Here is a 17,272-nt window from a genome sequence, read left to right as displayed (position 1 = left end):
CAACCTTCAGTTCTCAATCCTCAACCCACAACCCTCAATCCTCAACCCACAACCCTCAATCCTCAACCCTCAATCCTCAAACCACAACCCTCAATACTTAACCCACAACCCTCAACCTTCAGTTCTCAATCCTCAACCCATAACCCTGAATCCTCAACCCACAACCCTCAACCCACAACCCTCAATCTTCAATTCTCAATCCTCAACCCGCAACCCTCAATCCTCAAACCACAACCCTCAATACTTAACCCACAACCCTCAGCCTTCAGTTCTCAATCCTCAACCCTCAATCTTCAAACCACAACCCTCAATACAACCCACAACCCTCAATCCTTAACCACAACCCTCAAGCTTCAATTCTCAATCCTCAACCCCAACCCTCAATCCTCAACCCACAACTCTCAACCCTCAATCCTTAACCCACAACCCTCAATCCTCAACCCACAACCCTCAATCCTCAAACCACAACCCTCAATACTTAACCCACAACCTTCAGTTCTCAATCCTCAACCCACAACCCTCAATCCTCAACCCACAACCCTCAATCCTCAACCCTCAATCCTCAAACCACAACCCTCAATACTTAACCCACAACCCTCAACCTTCAGTTCTCAATCCTCAACCCATAACCCTGAATCCTCAACCCACAACCCTCAACCCACAACCCTCAATCTTCAATTCTCAATCCTCAACCCGCAACCCTCAATCCTCAAACCACAACCCTCAATACTTAACCCACAACCCTCAGCCTTCAGTTCTCAATCCTCAACCTTCAATCTTCAAACCACAACCCTCAATACAACCCACAACCCTCAATCCTTAACCACAACCCTCAAGCTTCAATTCTCAATCCTCAACCCCAACCCTCAATCCTCAACCCACAACCCTCAACCTTCAATTCTCAATCCTCAACCCACAACTCTCAACCCTCAATCCTTAACCCACAACCCTCAATCCTCAACCCACAACCCTCAATCCTCAACCCACAACCCTCAATCCTCAACCCTCAATCCTCAAACCACAACCCTCAATACTTAACCCACAACCCTCAACCTTCAGTTCTCAATCCTCAACCCATAACCCTGAATCCTCAACCCACAACCCTCAACCCACAACCCTCAATCTTCAATTCTCAATCCTCAACCCGCAACCCTCAATCCTCAAACCACAACCCTCAATACTTAACCCACAACCCTCAGCCTTCAGTTCTCAATCCTCAACCCTCAATCTTCAAACCACAACCCTCAATACAACCCACAACCCTCAATCCTTAACCACAACCCTCAAGCTTCAATTCTCAATCCTCAACCCCAACCCTCAATCCTCAACCCACAACCCTCAACCTTCAATTCTCAATCCTCAACCCACAACTCTCAACCCTCAATCCTTAACCCACAACCCTCAATCCTCAACCCACAACCCTCAATCCTCAAACCACAACCCTCAATACTTAACCCACAACCTTCAGTTCTCAATCCTCAACCCACAACCCTCAATCCTCAACCCACAACCCTCAATCCTTAACCCACAACCCTCAACCTTCAATTCTCAATCCTCAACCCACAATCCTCAATCCTCAACCCACAACCCTCAATCCTTAACCCACAACCCTCAACCTTCAATTCTCAATCCTCAACCCACAACCCTCAATACTTAACCCACAACCCCCAATCCTTAACCCACAACCCTCAACCTTCAATTCTCAATCCTCAACCCACAACCCTCAATCCTTAACCCACAACCCTCAACCCTCAATTCTCAACCCTCAACCCCAACCCTCAATCCTCAAACCACAACCCCCACCTTAACCCACAACCCTCAACCTTCAATTCTCAATCCTCAAACCACAACCCTCAATACAACCCACAACCCTCAATCCTTAACCCACAACCCTCAACCTTCAATTCTCAATCCTCAACCCACAACCCTCAATACTTAACCCACAACCCTCAACCTTCAATTCTCAATCCTCAACACACAACCCTCAATCCTCAAACTACAACCCTCAATACAACCCACAACTCTCAATCCTTAACCCAGAACCCTCAATCTCAATTCTCAACCCACAACCCTCAATCCTCAAACCTCAACTTTGAACCCTCAATCAACTCTGAACTCTGAACCCTCAATCTGCAACCTTCAAACTTCAACCCCTCAAACCTTGACTCTCAGCGCTCAATCCTGTGCTCTAGAAATAAATGTAACTGTCTCCTAAACCAATCTACATTTGAACAGTCTCACCTGGTAATGCTTAAGGAGGAATATGTTTCCTCTAATAAGCTTTTCTTACTCCTAACATTCTGGCATTATTCTCATTTATTTTTATGGTTAAGACTGTTAGCATTAAGTGAGTTGCTTTCCTCTAAAGCACCGACTTAACTCACCAGGTACTGCAGGTCACATTAGCTGCTTTTAATTCATGTGTAAGTTGGCTTATTACAGTTAACTGTCAACAGCAAACAATAAATTAGCAATGCTTACTAAGATGGATGGGGTAGTAGCATTAAGAATTGATCTTACTGCAGGTATCCAATAACAGCAATAACAACTTACATTTCTATATTTTACACATTTAATGCAATTTTACGTCTCAAGTTGTTTCACAGGAACCACATTAGGAGATGTTAAACCAGATATCCGAAATAGGTTCTAAAGGAAAGCCTTAAATAGAAAGGTTTAGAGAGGAAATTCCAGAGCTTGAGGCCCAGGTAGTTAAGAGCAGAGCCACCAGTGACAGAGCTATTAAACTTGGGGATGCTCAGAACTGGAGGAGCACATGATCTTAAATAGTTGTAGGGCCAGAGAAGATGGCAGAGATTGGGTGTACTAACTTCTCCTTTGCTCTGATCTTTTCTCCTGCTTGAAGTTAAAATAATATTTCAGGTGATAGGCATTAACCCCGTGATTTCATGTAAGAATCACAGATACAGTATTTAGAAGATAGAATAGTTCGAAGTACTGGGGTTCTAATATTTCTCTGTCATTCACTCTTTGGGGTTTTTTCTCTCTCTGTTTAATGCTCGTAAGAATTTCAGGTTGGGTACTGTATACATTCTCTGACGTTAAATTGAACCATTGAGTAGAGCACACTGCAGGCTCTTCAGCCCACAGTGTTGTGCCGATCACTTACAGCGAGTTAGTTACCAGCCATCAGATATTCTCAACAGGAGCTCAGGCCAAAAAGAGGAAAAACTGAAGGATCCCACAAAGTTTGGTTCGGGGACCTCTACTTTTTGTGATTTTTATCAACGACCTGGATGTGCGGGTAGAAGGGTGGGTTGGCAAAATTTGCTGACAACACAAAGATTGGTGGTGTTGTGGATAGTGTTGAGAGTTGTCGAAGATTGCAGGGAGACATTGATAGGATGCAGAAGTGGACTGAGAAGTGGCAGATGGAGTTCAACCCGGAGAAGTGTGAGGTGGTACACTTTGGAAGGACAAACTCTAAGACCAAGTACAAAGTAAATGGCAGGGTATTTGGTAGTGTGGAGGAGCAGAGAGATCTGGGAGTACATGTCTGCAGATCCCTGAAGGTTGCCTCACAGGTAGATAGGGTAGTTAAGAAAGCTTATGGAGTGTTAGCTTTCATAAGTCGAGGGATAGAGTTTGAAAGTTGCGAGGTAATGATGCAGCTCTATAAAACTTTGGTCAGGCCGCACTTTGTTCAGTTCTGGTCACCTCACTATAGGAAGGATGTGGATGAATTGGAAAGGGTATAGAGGAGATTTACCAGGATGCTGCCTGGTTTAAAGAGTATGGATTATGATCAGAGATTAAGGGAGCCAGGGCTTTACTCTTTGGAGAGAAGGAGGATGAGAGGAGACATGATAGAGGTATACAAGATATTAAGAGCAATAGACAGAGTGGACAGCCAGTGCTTCTTCCCCAGGGCACCACTGCTCAGTAGAAGAGGGCATGGCTTTAAGGTAAGGGGAGGGAAGTTCAAGGGGGATATTAGAGGAAGGTTTTTCACTCAGAGAACAGTTGGTGCGTAGAATGCGCTGCCTGAGTCAGTGGTGGAGGCAGGTACACTACTGAAATTTAAGAGACTACTAGGCAGGTATATGGAGGAATTTAAGGTAGGGGGTTATATGGGAGGCAAGGTTTAAGGGTCACCACAACATTGTGGGCTGAAGGGCCTGTACTATGCTGTACTAACCATATAACATATAACCATATAACAATTACAGCACAGAAGCGGGACATCTCGGCCCTTCTAGTCCATTCCGAATGCTTATTCTCACCTAGTCCCACTGACCTGCACTCAGCCTATAACCCTCCATTCCTTTCCTGTCCGTACACCTATCCAATTATTTTTAGTATCATTTGCATACTTACTAATCCAATTTACCAACCCATCATCCAAATCATTAATGTATATGACCAAACAACGTTAGACCCAGTACAGATCTCTGAGGCACACCACTAGTCACCGGCCTCCAACCTGACAAACAGTTATCCACCACTACTCTCTGTCATCTCCCATCCAGCTACTGCTGAATCCATTTTACTACTTCAATATTAATATCTAACGATTGAACCTTCCTATCTAACCTTCCATGTGGAACCTTGTCAAAGGCCTTACTGTATAGACAACATCCACTGCTTTACCCTCGTCAACTTTCCTAGTAACCTCTTCAAAAAATTCAGTAAGATTTGTCAAACATGACCTTCCATGCACAAATCCATGTTGACTGTTCCTAATTGGACCCTATCTTTCCAGATTATTATATATACCATCTCTAAGAATACCTTCCATTAATTTACCCACCATTGACATCAAACTGATACACCTTGACCTGCTGCGGATGTCAAGTAGTTTCTGCTTCTATTATAAAGCTGATGTGTTAATTCCCTGTAGGGGCGCCATGGTAACATAGTCGTTAGTGCCAAGCAGGGCATCGGAGTTCAGAGTTCAATTCCAACATCACCTGTAAGGAGTCTGGACGTCCTCCCTGTGGAATGTGTGGTCTAATGAATATACCGGTTAGTAGGTAACAAAGTGTTCTATGATTAGGCTTGGGTTAAACCGGTGGTTGCCGGGCTACATGGCTTGAAGGGCCAGAAGGGGCCATTCCGCACTGTATCTTAATCAATCAATTAATCAATAAATGGATGCATTCATTCATACATACATAAATACCTACATAAATAAGTACATGGGCTGTGCAAAAACATAAGAAAATATCTACTTTCTCAATCAATGAACACATCAAGATAAAGTAAGTAATTTTGCACAATATCTCCTCAAAGATGGTTTAAATTCTGCTTTTTTTAATGTTTGATGTTTACATCATGACATTACACAAGATTGGATCCCAAACTGAGTGATAAAATTTCAATACTTCATCTAATGTAATATGAATGTACTGCTACTTTTAGATATTAGGGAATAAAAGCTAAAAGATTTTTAAAAGATTAGCTTTATTTGTCACAAGTATATCAAAACAATGAGACATACAGTGACGAGTCATTTGCGTCAATGAGTAATACAGTCCGAAGATGTGTTGGGGGCAACCTATACATTTCACCATGTTTCCACTACCAATATTGCATACATACAACTCATTAACACTAACCCGTATATCTTTTGGAACGTGGGAAGAAACTGGAACACCTGGAGGAAACCCATGCCATCACTGGAAGAATGTAAAATCACCTTACACACAGCAGTGGGAACTGAACCCCGACCTTCTGATGTTGTAAAGCATGATGCTTACAGGAATACAATAAGTAGGACCTGCTCTAGTTCTCTCACAGACCTGAGTACAGGCTGTCCCCATGTGACAAATGGGTTACGTTCTTACAAAATTAGAAATAGCAGGCTACATCAGAAAGATTGACGTGTTTGATTGAACAACAGATAACTGGACTTTGTATACTGAGCAAATTGAGCAGTATCTTGCAGCGTGAAAAAGTCAATGAAAAGCAAGAGCCAATTTTGCTGACTATTACAACCAAACCAGCTGACATAAGCTTGGCTGATATAGTGAGAGTAATGTAGAAACATTTAGAACCAACGCCATTTTTGATTGTAGAATAATTTAGGTTTCATAAGTGGAATCAAGAAGAAGGGAAATCCACTTCAGCATATATAGTTGAATAGAAGATGTCTGAACATTGTCAATTCAGTAATGGGCTTAATAATGTGCTGAAAGATTGTTTAATTTGTGAAAATCTTACAAGAAAGCATTCAGAAATGCCTCCTAACTGAAGCACAATTTACATTTAAAAGAGTAATTGAAATAACTGTATCAATGGAAACTGCAGAGACACAACTGAGTTACAGTCAGGAATGAAAGTGAGCATGAACAAAGTTGTAACATCTAAACAGAAACCAGCCTGACCAAACAAATTGTGCTATCTTTGTGGCAGAGGCTCACATAAACCAGACCAATGAAAGTTTCAAGGCAAAACTTGCAGAAAATGCAACAAAGTAGGACATATACAAAGCGCATGTCAAGCAGACAAAAACAAATGGACTGCACAGGGAAGAGTAAAAGATAAAAAGTCAAGGTGCACTTTCAAGAAGAGTACTAGACTGCATGCTGTTGAGGAAATATTTGACAATGATGAGAGTGACACAGGACTGAGTAGCCTTGAGATTTACAATGCGAAAACTAACAGGAGACATGCAATATGGCTTCCACCAGAAAAGAACGTCAAGTTTATTAAAATGGAATTGGACACTACCTCAGCTGTTTCAATCATTCCACAAATTGAGTTTGAACAGCATTTCAAAGACACTGAATTGAAACCTGCAGCTATCTAACTAAGAACTTATTCTTGAGAAAAGATAACTCTTATTGGAATGATATTCCTAACAGTGAAATACAACAAACTACAAGTTACTTTGTGTTTGTATGTGGTGAAAACAGGAAGGCCAGCATTGTGGGCCATGGTTGGCTGAGACAACTACAACTTGATTGCAGATCCATCCACCATTTGTATGCCAGATCTCCTGTAATAGAGTCTACCAAAAGCAAATTAAGGACATAGTATTGGAAACCTCAAACATATCAAGGGTAAAATAGTGTTAAATGAAAATGCCACACCCAAGTTGTATTACCTGGGATAAAGTAGCCAGTGTACTAAATCACAGGGAGCCCGAAGGAATTCTTTCCAAGGTTGAGTGGAGCCCATGGGCAACACCAGTGGTGCCAGTAGCCAAAAGAATGGGTCTGTCAAGATCTGTGGTGATTGTAAGGTTACCATCAAACCAGTACTGAAAGTAGATCAATACCCTCAGCCCGGAAAAGAGGATATCTTAAGAACATAAGAAATAGGAGCAGGAGTAGGCCATCTAGCCTGTCAAGCCTGCCCCACTATTCAAAAAGATCATGGCTGAAATGACCATAGGCTCATCTCCACCTAACTCTCCTTTTCAGGTCCTGCCTCATCAAGGACCTGAACCCATTGCAAGTTGCCTATCACCACAATAGGTCAACTGCAGATGCAATCTCAATGGCTCTCCACACAGCTTTAGATCACCTGGACAACACAAGTACCTACGTCAGGATGCTGTTCATCGACTATAGCTCAGCATTTAATCCCATCATTCCCACAATCCTGATTGAGAAGTTGCAGAACCTGGGTCTCTGCAACTCTGCAACTGGATCCTCGACTTCCTCCTTGCTGACAATCAACATTGGTGCACCTCAGGGGGGTGTGCTTAGCCCACTTCTTTACACTCTGTATACACATGACTGTGTGGCTAGGTATATCTCAAATACCATCTACAAATTTTCTGATGATACAACCATTGTTAGTAGAATTTCAGGTGGTGACGAGAGGGTGTCAACTAGTTGAATGGTACCACAGCAACAACCTGGCACCCAACATCAGTAAAATGAAAGAGCTGATTGTGGACTTCAGGAAGGGTAAGACGAAGGAGCACATACCAATCTTCATAGAGGGATCAGAAGAGGAGAGAGTGACAGCTTCAAGTTCCTCAGTCTCAAGATTGTTGAGGATCTAGCCTGGTTCCTACAAATCAATGTAGTCATAAAGAAGGCAAGACAGTGTCTATACGTCATTAGGAGTTTGAAGAGATTTGGCATGTTAACAAATACACTCAAAAACCTCTATAGTTGTACCATGGAGAGCATCCTGACAGGCTGCATCACTGTCTGGTATAGAGGGGCTACTGCACAGGACCAAAAGAAGCTGCAGAAGGTTGTAAATCTAGTGAGCTCCATCTTGGACACTAGCCTAAAAATACCCAGGACATCTTTAGTGAGTGATGTCTCAGAAAGGCAGCGTCCATTATTAAGGACCTCCAGCACCCAGGGCATGCCCTTTTCTCACTGTTACCATCCAATAGGTGGTACGGAAGCCTGAAAGCACACACTCGGTGATTCAGAAACAACTCCTTCCCCTCTGCCATCCAATTTCTAAATGGACATTGAAGCTTTGGACACTACTTCCCTTTTTTTAATATACAGTATTTCTGTTTTTGCACATTTTTAAAAATCTATTCATACACATAATTGATGTACTTGTTTACTTATTATTATGATTTATTTTATTTATTATTATTATTATTATTTTTCTCTCTGCTATATTATGTATTACATTGAACTGCTGTTGCTAGGTTAACAAATTTCACATCACATGCCAGTGATAATAAACCTGATTCTGATTCGAATTTCCCCATAACCCCTTATTTCCCTATTGTGCAAGAATCTACCCAAGCTTGTCTTAAATTCATTTACTGAGGTAGCCTCCACTGCTTCATTGGGCAGAAAATTCCACAGATTCACCACTCTTGGGAAAAGCAGTTGTTCCTCATCTCCATCCTAGATTTACTCCCCTGATTCTTGAGGCAATGTTCCCTAGTTCTCGTCTCACTTACCAGTGGAAACAACTCTTCTGCCTCTATATTACCTATCCCTTTCATAATCTTATATGTTTCTATAAGATCTCCTCTCATTCTTCTGTATTCCAGCAAATACAGTCCCAGGAAACTCAATCTCTTCTCAAGGTCTAATGCTTTCATCTCTGGAATCAACCTGGTGAATCTCCTCTGCAGTGCCTCCAAAGCCAGTGTATCCTTTCGCAAGAAAGGAGACCAGAACTGCATGCAGTACACTGTGTGGCCTCAACAGTACCCTGTACAGTTGCAGCATAATCTCCCTGCTCTTCAATTCAATCCCTCTTGCAATGAACGCCAATATTCCATTTGCCTTTTTGACAGCCCGCTGCACCAGCAAACCAACCTTTTGTGATTCATGCACAAGCTCTCCCAAGTCCCTCTGCACAGCAGCATGCTGCAATCTTTCACCTTTTAAATATTAGTCTGCTCTTTCATTTTTTCTTCCAAACTGGATGACCTCACATTTACCAACATTATACACCATCTGCTAAACCCTTGTCCACTCACTTAACCTATCTATATCTCTCTGCAGTCTCCATATCCTCCACTCAATTTGCTTTTCCACTGAATTTAGTATCATCAGCAAACTTAGATACACTACACTTGGTCTCCTCTTCCAGATCGTTAATATATATTGTGAACAGTTGCGGGCCCAGCACTGACCCCTGTGACACACCGCTCACTACTGATTGCCAACCAGAGTCACACCCAGGTATCCCAACTTTCTGCTTTCTAATGGTTAACCAATCATCTATCCATGCTAGTACATCACCCCCAACTCTTTACGTACCTATCTTATAGAAAAGTCTTTTATGTGGCACTTTATCAAATGCCTTCTGGAAATCCAAGTAAATAACTTCCATCTGTTTCCCTTTATCCAGTGTGCTCATTATATTGTTACGGATTCAGCAACAATAAATATATAAGTGTGACAGAGGTTTTTATAACAAACAAAACGTTTATTAAACACTGAAAAACAAACCCCCAAAAGTAAACAAACAACTAACGCAACCGGAAGTCAGCTGCTGTGCGGCAGCTTAAACAGTTCTTAAAGCGATGTAGCAAAAACAGTTCTTCAAAGTAGTACTGCAAAAGTTCAAAAGGCTTACAGTCCATTAAAGGAGAGATTTTTTAGGCGATTTAAATTTTCTTTCACATCGTGTTGCTGCAGTTCCCAGTCAAACTACACTTTTCCCACAGAGAATTTACGACGATGGAAATGAAATGGCTTAAAGGCACTGACCTTTCCTTTACAAAACTGTTCCCAATCCTTTCTGCTATTTCGCAGGGATTAACACGGGGACAGCCAACGAATTCCTTCCAAATGAGGATCAAACAAGGTCGAACCTGTTTCACCGTTGAAATCGACTTTCCTCAATCTTTTAACTCCTGAACTCTGATCTTCACTCTCCACTGATTCTCAACTGGCAGTATTATAAAGAAACTGCCGGCAATGACCTTTTAAACTCTAGGCATTAAATAAAACTTCATCTTTCAACAAAACTCCGTCATAATATTGAACCTTGCAGTGGCATGGAGTCAAAATGGCAAATCCAGCCACGAACTGCCCCTCCTCACAGGGAGGGGTCCTCCTTTTATACCCTGTAAAAAAAAACTGTCACATGACCTCTACTGGCAGGAAAATGACGTCACTCCATCATCACAAGACCATTACCTCAAGTCCAGTATAGCTTCAACACCACTCACATGTCAAAGAACTCCAGTAAGTTTGTCAAACAGGACCTGCCTTTGCTGAATCCATGCTGCCTCTGCCTGATGGATCCATTTCTTTCCAGATGCCTCCCTGTTTCTTCTTTAATGATAGCTTCAAGTATTTTCCCAACTACAGATGTTAAACTAACTGGCCAATAGTTACCTGCCTTTTGCCTACATTGTTTTTTGAACAGTGACGTGACATTTGCCATCTTCCAATCAGTCAGGACATGCCCAGAGTCCAGAGAATTTTGGTAAATTATCACCAAAGCCGCTACTATAACCTCTGCCATTTCTTTCAGTACCCTAGAATTCATTCGATCAGGACCAGGGGACTTGTCTATCTTCAGGCCCACAGGTTTGCTCAGCACTACCTCTTTAGTGATAGCTATTGTATTGAGGTCCTCACCTCCCAATGCATCCATAACATCTCTCTTCAGCATGTTAGACATGTCCTCCACCGTAAAGACTGACACAAAATAATCAATCAAAATCTCAGCCATTTCCTCATTTTATATGGATATATATCCCTCCCCCCTCCCTCTCTCTCCCACCTCCTCTTTTCCATCCCCCACTCCCATGTAGCATACTGCACAACCCTACTATGCCAACTATGAATTGATGAATTGCCAGTTACTGCCTGTATGGAAGACAAGTGTGTATTAAAAGCAACATTTCTTGTCTCATTGTGATCAGATACAAGGTAATTAAAACAGTGCATCATTTTTAGGACAATAGTTACCAACACTTGACAACATCATTTTCCATTCAGTACACTAGCTCTCTGATGTAATTACTTAAATGTAACCCCCGGGTCACCTCAGGCTCGCTCAGCTCGTTCTCGTCTAGGGGGAGCAGCCTTCGGCTCCACCAAACTGGGTAATCAGCTGGTGTGGATGCTGTGTGATGTCCCCGCCTCGCCCAAAAACAGACAGTACACCATAAGCGATTAAATGAGTACAATTTATAAAGGTTACTATAACTAAGTGATTAATAACGATATAGTATATATGAAGAGAAAAAATAAAGAACAGGCGCCAAACTTATCAAAGTCCAAACCACTTCGTGCACAACCGTTGGAGCTCAATTTCTGAAATCTTCTGGCCACCATTTGATCCCCTCCGAACTCCTCGACTCACAGCTCAGGACCCTCCGAACTCCTCGACTCACAGCTCAGGACCCTCCAAACTCCTCGACTCACAGCTCAGGACCCTCCGAGTGGTCAACCAAGCACATCTAGCTTCATCCCCCCTCCTCGGAGTACCTCCTGGCCTCGGACCCCCACTTGGGGTCCGTTCCTCGCCCAGCTTACAGCATTGCGTCCTCTCTCTCGACCCCCTCGCGCCGATCTGCCCAAAAGCCCACCAACAAATAGCTTACAGACTCAGAAGAAAGAACATTAATCCCCATTTGGTTTACAAAGGAATACAATTCCCGTTATCAGTAAATTTTAACCCAAACAAGCTTCCAGCACTCTCTCGCAACAAAGGAGCATTCCTGCTTTTAACAAAACAAAGAAGCCCTTTTGATTACATACACAGTAACAAAAAAAAAGAAACTCCCTTTACATAAATGTGTGTTTTAAGCATGGTGGAATCTGAAATCCCAGCACTTGTGAGTGCAGTTAACTCAAATCCTTAGCAGATTTCCCAGTCATTTAGACAGACTACGAGTTGGCAGAGAACAGCTGATGGGTGCATCATGAAAGAAGAATTGTTTGATTCTCCCACAGACTGGTACACTGTATCGAATTGGATATAGTACCACATCCTTTACTTGTCCCTGGCACCCTGTGAATCTTCATACACAGCATACATTATACACATTAAATGCACTTGTGCTCTACATTCTACTGGTACACTGCATGAGACTTGTACAAAATATGTAGTGTACCCACGTGGAATTGGGCATGTCAAATGTAACTGGTTCCAAACAGTACACCTCGAGCAACCAGAACAAAAGAAACAAAACAATTGTACGGAACAGCAGGCCACCTTTATGCAACAGCCTCACAACGAATACAACTGGCTCATTGAGTGCAGTTCACGTGGTGGTAGTAGTACAACGTAACGCTGCAGGTACGTCACGAGTTACAACTGCACTACAGGCGGCCGATACAAACTCTCCAACTGTACAACAACAACAGATCACCCTGTACGCTCCGCGCATTTGCCGCAAGCTATTTAATATTTAGGTAATATCTGAGTAATATTGTAAATGTTTGATTAAGCATTTGTTGTTTATTTAGATAATTCATTGTGGATTTATGTAGAAGTCCGTGAATGGCTTTCGTCATTACGCAGGGACGTCATATGCGCGCGCCTCGCTTAAATTAAAAACGAAACTAAGACCCGTTCTCTTGGTTCGCTGCCTTTTTCTTGCAATTAGTTTTTATGTTTTGGAGTTACAAAACGTATTTTGCCGAATTTACAATGCTTCCGGTTGCTTCTTTGGATTCCACCCACAAACGACGTGAAAATTAAATGCAAACTCACATTAACCCCTCATTTGCAAAGATCATTAATTACTTGTGTTTTTTTTAAATTCAACCAGATAGTCATATTAATGTGTCTCATTCCTTTACCAAAATTCGGCTTGAGGAGGTTGAAAATGCGAAAAAAGGCACCCTGGGTTCAGCTCGGAAATCGAGTTTTCCGCGCACAATGTTGTAAATGTTGGGACAGGCTGCATCGAACACCTCCACTTCCAGCGTTGCCACCCTCAGCCCGGACCCCGTCAACCGGCGAAACCCCAGCACACCTTCGTCCAAGAGCAGCTCGGGCCCGCGCTGGCCTTCCTACCTGTTATTGTGATGTTGCTGTAGGTGTTGGAGAAATGTTCCTTGGTCAGGACGATCTGCATCTGCGACGCCTTCTCCCGCTGTAACTCCAGCATAATATCTGGATGCTGCGCGATTTTACAGCCCTTCTGCTTATCCAGGGCTATGTCGCTCCGGACAATGTCTGAAATTGGAAACGCAATGCTAACGAAAAAAATGAAATTACAGTTCTGGTCATTTTATAATCCCCTTTCCAAAAAAAACAATCGCGTTAAGAAACGAATTTACACGCGACTTTTAACTTCGTGCAGACAGAAGGGATTAATTTAGTGAGATATTTGGAGACTAATGTAATTAGTTCGGTTCAGCATTGTGGGCCGAAAGGTTGTGTTCATGTGCTGTATGTTCTATGCTGTAATTTTCGTATTTAAAATCGTTACCCCCACCCAACAAACCGGGACCTTTTGCCTCGGGTCTTGCTCCTCTCAATCAAAAGCAACATCGAATAAGAGACGATAACCTACACCATAAATTGGCAGGGAGAAGCACACAGTTCTTTGCAGTGTATGTATTGACATTCGACCCGTGGTAAATTATATAGCCTGCTCGTGAATTGTCAGTACCCTACATCACAATCAGCTTGACAAGGGTTTCACATACTCTTTGTGAAAAGGGGGCAGATTTATATGCGGCAAAAGAACACTAAAGCTTCAAATGCATTTGAAATATGTATAAAAGGTGTTACAAATAATTAATAAAATGCGTCTAGAGGTATAAAGCGCTTTAAATATAATAAATGCAAAACGTTTTAAAATTTATGCATTATTTGTATAAATATGATTTCCAAAAGTTAATTGTGTAGTTTCCGTATCAGGCGGTATTTAGGCAGGTTATACCACGTAGTTAGGAACTCTATTAGTTCAAGCGGCTTTGAAAAAGTGACTCAAATACCGTCTTCGTAGTTTTTGAGGTAGTAATCGGGCCCCAGCTCGCCTCTGTGCTTCGCCAGATTTCGATGATTCTGGAATTGCAGAAAGTCCGTCCTTTTCCCGCCGAACCAGAGAAAGGCGGGGGACAACCCTCGGGCCAACGTTACCAGCTTTCTGGAGCTGTAAGTTTTCAAAAAGAACATTTCACCTCAACAAGTGAAGAAATGGAGGGTACAAATATGTTATCAGCCGCTGTAATATATCGGTAGAATGGTATACCTCTGCAGACTGGAGTAACTATCCCGTTATAGCTCACTCTCTCAGTGGGAGAGTCCAGACGAGAGAGCACAGCCACAGCATACAAGAACCGGTTAGTACAGAGATGAGGAGATTTTGTATTTTAGTCGGAATTCATTCCCACAGGCGGCTGTGGAGGCCAAGTCATTGGGCATATTTAAAGCGGAGATTGATTAGTCAGGGCTTCTAAACTTACGAGGAGAAGGCAGGAGAATGGGGTTGAGGGGGGTAATAAATCAGCTGTGATGGAATGTTAGAGCAGATTCAATGGGCCGAATGGCCTGGTTCAGCTCCTATGTTTTATGGTCTAATCTCGCCTGTAAAATATGATCTCGCATCAGCGCGCATCGGCTGCGCGGACCGCACATTACTAATGAGAGAGACGCCTGTTGGAGCTTTATTCCTAAAACCAAACCGCTTGATTTTGATTACTCTGTGGGTTCCTTTTTAGAATATTAATTTGAATACCAAAATCTTTTGGTATGTTGAAGATAGTTTATGATAAGGCCTTTGTTACACGAAGACTCCAGCCGCCAAACTTCAAATCGAATACTGCCTGCTGTCTTTAGTGGTACGGTTTAATAAGTTATTTTTAAGGTAGTTCGTTTATTTACACGCCAATTTAGCAGCTTCCGTTAGAATGCGTAGGAAGCGCGATTTTGCTGTTAAGATACTTGAGGAGCTGGGAATGTTACACTGAACTGTATAATGATACATCACCGACATTAGGCTCGCAACCGACTTGGGTACAATCCGCGGACAAATTGCAAGCAAAATCTCAAAATTTTAAGAACCTTTACAATGAAATTATACACTTTATAACATCATCAACTTTATAAATGACTTCACGCCGAATATTCTAAATTTATATGGCCCAACGGAATGCAGCGGATACGCCAGTTTACCGTGTGATTTAATGAAGTTTAATCTGTTCTCCGAACTTCCCTCATTCCGCTGAGAGAAAAGTTTAGATGTTTGTATTTAGTTTTAAAAACGAAAAGCCGACAAGAAAAGGGAAGGCAGCGGATTAATTTCATAGTTGGTCTGCGCTGGGGACTTTTAAACTGTCTACTTTGTGGGGTTTTGTTAAAAACTCCCAGGTTTGTTTTACTTCGAAAAACTTGTCTTTTATTTTTACAATATGTTGTTTGTGTTGTATCGAAATTATATCTCGATCCCTTTGTGTAAAATACACAGTTCTGTCAATTTTACCGATAATGTCTCCGAACGTAACTGACGGCTTCTAATCGCTATTTTATAGACTATTTCCTGATTCTAGAACACAAATCTTGTTTCGCTTCATCGAATTCGCCGGCTAATGTTTGGTTTTAAGGAATTACGTTCCCCGTTCCAATCGATCTCAAGTTTAAGAGGCTGGGATTTTTTTTTTGTCCTTTTTTAAAAGTTTTTATCCAGACTAAGCAACGTCTTGAACAAATCGGCGGGGATTAGAAATGAAATATGCCACGTCGGATGCACAAAAGAGAAATGATGGTGCTTTTGTTCAAATTACAAAGAGATATTGGTTAATTTCGATGCCGCGCTCGTTTGGAAATTAAAAGTTCGTCGAATAAAAATAGGCCACAATTTGGTGTGGATGATCGTTAACTCGGGAGAAAATACTCGTTTGTTAATATTACAACAAAATTAATTTTCTTGGCTCACTGTTAAATAAGACTACCTTAAAAAGTCAATCCAACCATTGTGCAGCACCGCCGGGTCGAGCTGAATGGACAGAAAGTTTTCACTGACGCTTCGCACTGAGCCCCTAATGTCTACGTCCAACAAAATTAGAGTCTTCGCCCCCCTTCGCGCTTGGCTGGGACCTGCCGCCGGCGATCTCCGTTCCCCGACCTGCGCCGATGTCGAGAGGCGAGCGAGCACGGGGAGAGATGCGAGCAAGCAAAGAACTGGCAAAATCCCAGGGAGAAGAGAGCCACCGGGCATTGTCGCTCGACAGAGAGAGAGAGAGAGAGAGAGAGAGAGAGAGAGGGAGGCAAATCAAATTCTCCCAGATGGCAACTTCCAAGGCGGTGGGAAGAGTGGATTATTTTTTTTGAATTGCCAGTGTGTGTGGTTTGTAATGTTTTGATGGCGCGGTGAGAAGCTCCACGCCCCCCACGCCCCCAGCCTCTCCAACAGTCCGCACGCCCCCCTTTAAAAAGCCTCGACCCAAACTGTCGGCGATTAAAAAGCCAACGGCGCCGTCCCATTCTCATCGTCCAACGGCCCGACCGTCGTGCTCTCGGGGACCGTGCGCATGAGATCACCACGGGGTTAGAGCACGGAGGGAGGCGGGTGCTGGTGGTGGGTGGGGGGAAGGATTGTTGTGGGTGGGAAAGGATCTCACAGAGGCAGACATTAGGAGGGGGGCATGTGGCAAACGCGCAACAGGTCGATCGCAGCAACTGTTGGCCGTCTCTTCCCTCTCCAGAGCCTGTTGTTTTGCACCGGTGACTGGTACCAACAGCCACTACCTCCACGCTTGACGATGCATTTGAGTCATGGAACAACTCTGTGCATGTGTCCGCAAAAGTTCCCAATGATGAATGGAGTTTCCAACCTTCCCCTTTCCAGCCTATAACCACTGAAAGCGATTTTATCCAGACGCTCCCCCTCTCCCACTTGAGCTCCCATTAGCTTTAAGGGCTGTGCGAGACAGTGAGGGGGAGGGGGCTG

The 17,272-nt window shown here is 42.8% G+C and overlaps 1 protein-coding gene across 1 annotated transcript in view; it reads right to left on the bottom strand.

The window, feature by feature from the left end:
- Window positions 1-16,540, bottom strand: part of hpse2 (heparanase 2) — a 461,866-nt gene extending 445,326 nt beyond the window's left edge. Inside the window, exons 1-3 of the mRNA XM_059947076.1 lie at window positions 16,275-16,540; window positions 14,319-14,476; window positions 13,390-13,551 (exon numbers count right to left, since the gene is read on the bottom strand). Of these exons, the coding sequence (XP_059803059.1) occupies window positions 13,390-13,551; window positions 14,319-14,476; window positions 16,275-16,540 (586 nt within the window). The remainder of the gene's footprint in view (window positions 1-13,389; window positions 13,552-14,318; window positions 14,477-16,274) is intronic.
- Between the last annotated feature and the right edge of the window lie 732 nt (window positions 16,541-17,272).

The sequence above is a fragment of the Hypanus sabinus genome, chromosome 22, assembly GCF_030144855.1.
Source record: "Hypanus sabinus isolate sHypSab1 chromosome 22, sHypSab1.hap1, whole genome shotgun sequence".
NCBI lineage: Eukaryota > Metazoa > Chordata > Chondrichthyes > Myliobatiformes > Dasyatidae > Hypanus > Hypanus sabinus.
Note: the sequence above shows the minus strand (reverse complement) of the source record. Positions and strands in the feature narration are given on the sequence as shown.